The sequence below is a fragment of the Alligator sinensis genome, unplaced genomic scaffold (assembly GCF_000455745.1).
Source record: "Alligator sinensis unplaced genomic scaffold, ASM45574v1 scaffold247_1, whole genome shotgun sequence".
Classification (NCBI taxonomy): domain Eukaryota; kingdom Metazoa; phylum Chordata; order Crocodylia; family Alligatoridae; genus Alligator; species Alligator sinensis.
Genome location: NW_005842002.1, coordinates 1,898,080 through 1,905,566, shown reverse-complemented (window position 1 = coordinate 1,905,566; position 7,487 = coordinate 1,898,080). Strand labels below are relative to the sequence as shown.

At 41.8% G+C, this 7,487-nt stretch overlaps 1 protein-coding gene across 1 annotated transcript in view; it reads left to right on the top strand.

The window, feature by feature from the left end:
- The window catches only part of GABRG1 (gamma-aminobutyric acid type A receptor gamma1 subunit), a 149,955-nt gene that overhangs the window by 135,150 nt on the left and 7,318 nt on the right, over nt 1-7,487 (top strand). Inside the window, 1 exon segment of the mRNA XM_025201793.1 lies at nt 1,285-1,493. Coding sequence (XP_025057578.1) covers nt 1,285-1,493 — 209 coding nt within the window.

Genomic DNA, 7,487 nt, shown 5'->3' with positions numbered 1-7,487 from the left:
TGTTAGCTTATACAGAGGGGCTGGTGTACTGAGAAGGACCATTTGTTAATGGATGGAGTTGACTTCTCACCTGTTCTACTTCCCATCTGTATGAAAGAACACTTGTGGAGTCTGTGCCTCTCCAAAGCCCCATTGTTCCAATTCTTAAAGGTATTTGGGCACATAAAGATGCAGATAGGTGCTTAGTAAGATATTGCACATAATTGAATATGCATATGTAAGAAAATCCAACCAGGTACCTTTTTCAAAAACCTGCCCTAGTCTCGCTAGTGCTCCATATGAAAAGGGTGAATACACATCAACCTTACTCAGGGCTGTGGCTTAAAAGCCACAATTCAGCCCTATGTTGTCACAACATCCTTTATGCCATAAAATAACATATATAAATAATAGAAACCCTTAAAGTCTAAAATAATTTAATGTCCAGAGATGTTCAGATCTGAATTTGGAGTGCTATAAACATAGTATTTGAAGCCCAGAATTAATCCTTATAAAGAAACAAGCATAATAAGAAGTTGTACTCTATTACTGAAGCATGATTTGTTACATAGCCTAAATTTGTAGCTACAAGTCAGCTCTTCTGAGTGATTAGCTTGTACATCAAAGGCTATGCAGTGAATCCTAGACTGAATGCCTTCTCTATTAATTAGAACATGGTGTCTAAAATATTTAATAATTTTTTTAGAGTATGAGATCCAGTAGATCATTGAGAATGACTTCCTGTATATTATAAGCAAGCAAATATCAGTCAGTTACTCTTTGCTGTGTTTTTGAAAACATCTTGCTTTAAAAATTCATTAAGTAATGAAACTTTTCCCTAAATATTTACTTTCGAATATCTGTATAGGTCCAAATAATAAGTCAGTTTTATAAATGTATTATCGTGTATAAAGTAGGAAAAATGTACAGGTCTCTGCATTTATCTCTGTAATGTGTATAGAAAACAGGGGATATTTTAATGGAAATGTAGAGTTAGTTGATAATGGCTGACATCAGAGTGAATTAGTTTTAGCTGAATCTACAGGCCACCAGCCCAACAATTAAATATATGAGGAAGAACTTTTATGCTGGCATAAGTCTGTGTGATCATGTGAACACATACAGAAATAAATGGGCTTTGTGTGAGTGGAAGGGTCAGTTTGCTCAGACCAGATTATAAGACTGAGGCATATTATGGTGAATACTGATTCATTTTGGTATTTAAGAGAAGTTTAAATCCTCAGCAAATTAAATCTATCTATATGATCACTTGTTGAAACATAGCTTCTCTTTCTTTTTGAACAGGCATTACCACAGTATTAACTATGACTACGCTAAGTACAATTGCTAGGAAGTCACTCCCCAAGGTTTCATATGTGACAGCAATGGACCTCTTTGTTTCAGTTTGCTTCATTTTTGTGTTTGCTGCTTTGATGGAGTATGGTACCTTGCATTATTTTACAAACAACAAAAAAGGGAGCAGAGAGAAAGAGAAGTCAAAGCACAAACCATCAGTAAGTTTAAATAAGCAGTTTTTTAAAATAAAGTGTAGTATGGCATGGCCTTAAAAATAAAGTGTCATTGTAATGAAATGTTTTTAACAATATGTATAATAAAAATGAATGTTTGAGGGGCCAGAGAGCAACTGGGAGCCTTACATTCTCCGAAAGTTAGCATGCTTACCTTTCACCCTTGGAAGTTTGGATTCATTCTCTATTATGGACATGAATATGGATGAATGAATATGAATTTAGACACTTCTAATACCTAGTGGAGTAGAGTTTATATCTTTAAGTCAAAAAGCAGATCAATGTATTTCCCATATTGACTGCAAAAAAGGCAGCCCAAGGCTCCACGGTTACATTAGGTTGCACCTGTGCAGGGCTAGTAACATTGTGAAGTCCTGCTGCTGATACTATCTGAGCACAAGGTCTGTGCTATCAAATCCTGACAGGAAATGAGGAGAGTGGAATTGTTGTCAATGGACTGAGGTTATGGAGATTCAATTGAACTGGTATTGTCTGAGAATGCTTGCAAAGAAAACATTATATCCAACATTTGTTTTAATTCTTAGTATTCACGAGGAGCATATTTTATGGCCTCATTTCAGGTTGTGTTGTTGTTTCCTCTTCAGTAAGATTAATCTACTGGCATTCAAACTAGGAATTTCTCAGGTGTGAAGGCCCATGCAGCTTAGGGGAAGGAAAAATATTTAACTTTTAAAATAATATTTGTGTTCTAATATATAGAACATAAAGACATTGGATGCCTTGTGCACTGAAACAAAAACTGAAATAGTCGTATTTTATTTAATACTCATCAGCTTCTGTAGCAAGATTGTATATGCAGGAAAATGCTGCAGAGCTCCATCTGAAATAATGTCATTAAAAGAAAATGTTGTAGTACGGCATGGCCTAACCACCAGCTACCCCAGTGATGGTTAACATTCTCCTGCCACCTCCTCTTTTTTAAATGCAAGGCTTTGTAGCAAAAGGCCCCTTTCATGGACAAATCAAAGAGAAATTATTGAGATCTCATATTAAGTGTAAGTGTATAGGTAGCAACTGTGGACTTTACTGTTGGGAGTCCAGATCTTTGGCTCGGCTGAACTGTGTTTGTATGGGGCAAGGCTGGAAATGGGGCAGAACTGAAATAGCCTTAAGTCATATTGGCAGACCCATGCTTCTTAAGATATTCCAGACTCAGCAAGTAAAGTGATAGCTTTAGGGGAAACAGAGTCTTGGAACCTCTTCTCTCCAAATGCCTTGAACACAAATAGTCCCAGGTGGATGGGGAATATTAATAATGCCTGTGAGTCAGAGAGACCACAGCTGTATTTTCCCCTGTAATAACTGTCCAGTGGCCAAACTAAAAGAGGTTTCTGTCGGGGAAGAAGGGAAAGGGTTTAGCACACTAGGTAAGGACAGTGAGTTGTGAAGGAATATTACTTATCTAAGATGGGGACGGTTTAAAGTAAGGGTGAATGTTCCCCCTCTTCATCTAATCCAGGGACAATTATTTCAGGTAGAGAGCTGCTTACAGAGTTTTGGCAAGCTGTTGAGGGCTGCATGGGTAACCCCACCCCTTGACAAGTGCTCTGGTTGACATTGTGGGACCAGAAGTCCTGCCCCTAACCTCTGACCTTTGCCACCAGAAGTCCCTCCCCTTGCTCCTGGAAGTATTCCTTTGGGGAAGAGGGTTTGCCATCTTAGAACTAAAAACCCCCAAAATTTAATTAACATATATTATGGGTGTTTATTTTTTAGTACATAATTAAAAAAATATATTTTTATTCTGATGTGTGTGTGTGTGTGTGTGTTTGTGCTGTATATGTAGAAGTGTTTGCACAATAGCTCAAAATGTAGTCTTACGCTTGTATAGCATGTGGGGTATGCAGGAGTGTTGGGGGTATGGGTGGATGTGGGGTTTATGGGGAGCTGTGGGTGGGTGCGTATGGGGGTTTGTGGGGATGTGTGTGTATAGTATTTGTGGGGTGTGTGATTACAGGTGGAGGGGTGTGTGGTTGTGGGACTTGTGGGAAGGTTTTGAGGGTATATGGGATGTGCATGGGAGCCCCCTGCACACCCCCCACCCCGAGCTGGTCAGCACCTGTCCCCACCCTGCAACAGCCCAGAGCCTGTGCACCCTGTGGAGCCTCCCCGCCACTGCCAACAGCATGTAGTCCCAAACTGCCCCACATCTACTCTGCACCACCCTGCTGTGGCATGTCCTGCCACCCCTGGGTATGCAGTGGTAGAGGTGGGGACCAGCATGTGCAGCCATGAGCCTGGGCACCCCATGCACACTCTGGGCTTGCCCATTGGGGCTGAGCAGCAGCAGCAACAGCCAGGCAGAAACTGCTGTTTGGTGCAGTGGAAAGTGGCCCCGCCCCCTTGTCACTGCTGGGCAGTTTTTTCTACGGCTGCCTGGAGCCCACGCTGCACTAGTCTGCAGAGCAGCTCCTTCACTGATGCCTGTAAGCTGCCCAGTGGCTGCTCCACATTGTCACTGCTCACAGGTGATGGTGAAGGAGCCTCACTGCAGACTGGCACAGCACAGGCATAGCATGGGGCGCATGGGGTCAGGGCTGCGTGCTCTGGTCCCTGCCTGTACTGTGGGCCTGGAGTGGGGGGACTGGGAGTGAGTGGGTGCATGGGAGTCAGCGACAGCCAGACAGGAGCTCAGGGCCCATGCCAGCAGGGCCCAGAGCCGGGTGGCAGGAGCCCGGGGTCCTGGCTGGCAGCAGCTCTATGAAGCTGAGCCAGTTCTCCTCTCTCCCTGCTGCTGCAGCCCAGCTCTGTAGATGCCTGCCAGCCCACACTCCTGCCACCCCACTCTTGGCTCTGCTGATGCTGGCCCCAGGACATCGGTGTGGGCCCCACGCTCCATTGCACCCATTTGTGTCCACTCCCCCCATCACTGCTTTCCCCACTTCCCTGCCCCCCCACTGCCTGCTCCAGTATCATGTGGCTCCTGCCTGCATGGCCAGACCATAGGACTCAGCAGGAGTCAAGGCCCCAAGGACTAGCACAGTCACCTGCGGTCCTCCCCTGCCTTTTTCCACGCTTACCTGAATTTCCCACTCTGGCACAGGGAGGCACAAATCCCCACAGTCCCAGGCCAGAAGCTTCTGGCTTGGGGTTGGGAGGGCAGGGCCTGATGGGCCTTGCTGTTGCAGGCTCCTGCTGTGGCTTTCCCTGGGTCCTACTGCCTCTGGCTCCTGTCATCTTTAACAGGCAGCTAGGGGCAGATAAATATTAATTTTCTAAAGGGGCCCCACAGGTCATATAGAATAGCCTGCAGGCTCGTGGACCATATTTTGTCCATCTGTCATCTAATCTATTGCCAGCAGCCTAGATCTCAGTGCATTCCACGTATTTTAAAAACAGAAATAATTAGATGCCTCTCTTCCTTCATATCCTGTATGAAAAAGATCCTGATTAGTTTATACTTGCTAGTGTAATAGCTTTTTTTAGTATTAAATATCTTCTGAGATCAGTCAAAATCAAAATAGCTATCTAAATATCTCTTTTGAAGTAACATTAAATCAGTTAGTAGCCAACCAGCAAATATTGAAGTAATATTAGAGGTATACCAGAGATTCCAGACTTGAATAAATTTTTTTTTGTGAACTTACCATTTGTGCAGTGTTGTGTCAAATGGTTCAATAGTTGTAATATATAAAACAGTATAAAATATACAGTACTGGTGAGATGCAAGTTATCCCATTTATTGAATGTGTAGCTGGAGACTTAAAAAAAAAACTAGAACTCATGATGATAATACTGAAAACACTATTTAATTACATGTTTTCATTAGGCATGTGCTTTGTTTCTTAAGATACAAAAAATACAACAATCTGTTTATCCAGAATTATTTAAAACACATTAACAGCAAAGCAAAAATGTCCTGGAGAATATTTTAGCTAAGGGACTAATATGAAAATCAGAAATATTTTTTTTTTTTTTGTGTGTTTAATATATGCACCTTTTAATGAAAAATAGCTTTTGCTTATTTTCTTCATTGTTTAAATGAGGCAGTTAGATTTCTTGTTCCAAAAGAAACAATTAAATTGGCAGTCTAATTAAGTAAAGATATATAGTTACAAATCCAGCTTTTTAAAACTGTCTTTTGTCCAAGTCCTCTATTCATTTTTTCCCTGCTGGCTAAGGATGTGCATTTTTTAAATCAATTATTTTTTTTTAAATCAGTTTAATTCTTTCTGAGAAGGCTCATTCACAGCTGTTTTGGAAAGATGGCTTACAGGAGTCTTCTTTCCAAATGAACATAGAATAAAAGCTTATTACTCCTGTAGGTTACTCCAAAAAGGTTCAGGTAGCTTAGATTTTCAGAAAATGGCAAAAATTGCAGTTGTGAGAATTGTGTTTATTCTATTTTACTAATATTTTTTCATGAAATGGTTAGGTAGGTTCAGGGGTTAAATTCATCAAGAGCACTTTACTTCACTTATCATATCCCCCTAGTACTTTCAGTGATGGCTGTAGGGCCACATTAGTTTTCATGAACAGAGAAAAGTTATCTGAGCTCTTATAAATAGGGCTTACTGTTTCCCTTCAGTGATTTTTTGGACTACAAAGAGAGAATAGGATACCTCAATGTAACAAATATTTTATAATACTCAAAGTGTAAACAGCATGAAATATTCATATGGAACATATCCTTACCCATTATTTGAATATATAGACAAATGCCATAAATAATAAAGAGGATAAATCTTTTCTGCTTATTTTCAGACCTGTGCAATTGCAAAAATATATGGAAAATATATTTTAAAAAGGCATTTTAAGGGGAATTTTGAACAAAGCAGTATTTTTTTTCAAGAATATTGGATGTTATAAAAGCTTTCTGAAGTGGAATAATCACTAAATTACATATTTTTTACAATGTTGGAAACATAATAAATAGTAAGGTTCCATATATTCAAACCCTTGTTGTATATCTGCTGGAGTGTAGTACTGAAAAGACACAGTTAGTAGTAGGATACCTATATATTGTCTTCAGTTATCAGACACATTTTTTTAAAGTTGCATCTTTGGTCACATTGACAGACTTGTTTACATATAGATGTGGGTGTGTGAAAATGGTTGCAAAATGTTTTATTCCTTTTAAAGGACAGAACCATCCATCCATCCATAATGATCCACTTTTATCAGCTGAAAAATACAGTCACTTTCCTATTTGTTAATGAGAAGTAACCTCCTTGTATGTGAGCCTTGCAAGTTGGTAGTTGTATCTGAGGGATTCAGATGTTTGAAAAAAGATCTTTTTTCTTTATCAGAGCACTAAAAAAAACCCTGTGTATTTCACTTTCCTATGTGTGGTGGTGCAAGTATGGCCTTTCAATTGTTCTGTGGTTAAAAACCATGCTCATGACTTTGAGATGTGTTATCTTTTTTCACAATGGAAGGGGGAAGGGAAATGTAGTCAGCAGCACCTATATTGCCCAAATTAACAGCCAAATCCAGGGGTCTAAAAAAATCAAAGTTTAAAAAAGCGGATCAGCGCACGGACCCGGACTGTGCCCTGAGGCAACTGGAGGCTGTGTCCTCCACTGAGATGCTCTGGCTGCCACAGCATCTCTGTTGTTCGAAACCGCGGGGCGGCCCGGCCGTGTTCCCCCCCCAGGGCTCCAGTGCCAGTGAGTAAGAGGTCGGGGGGGGCTGGAGGAGGGGGGAGGGGACCACGGTGGGGACCCCCGCCAGCCCCACCCCTACCCCCACCAGACCTCCCAAGTCCTCCGACCCTGGCCCTGCCTGGCCCCTACTCCAGCAGGCTCCCCAAGGCCCCCAACCCCTGCCCTGCTTGGCCCCTGCTCCCACCAGCACCCCCAAGGCTTTCGATCACTTTTATGCTCTGCCCCAAACCCTGCCCTGCCTGGCTCCACCCCGACAATCCCTTCACTTAAACCCCATAGTTTAAAAAACAAAACAAAAAAATGGCACTTACTAGCAATTGGAGCTACCGTCTGGCTGACAGCCCACCCCCCC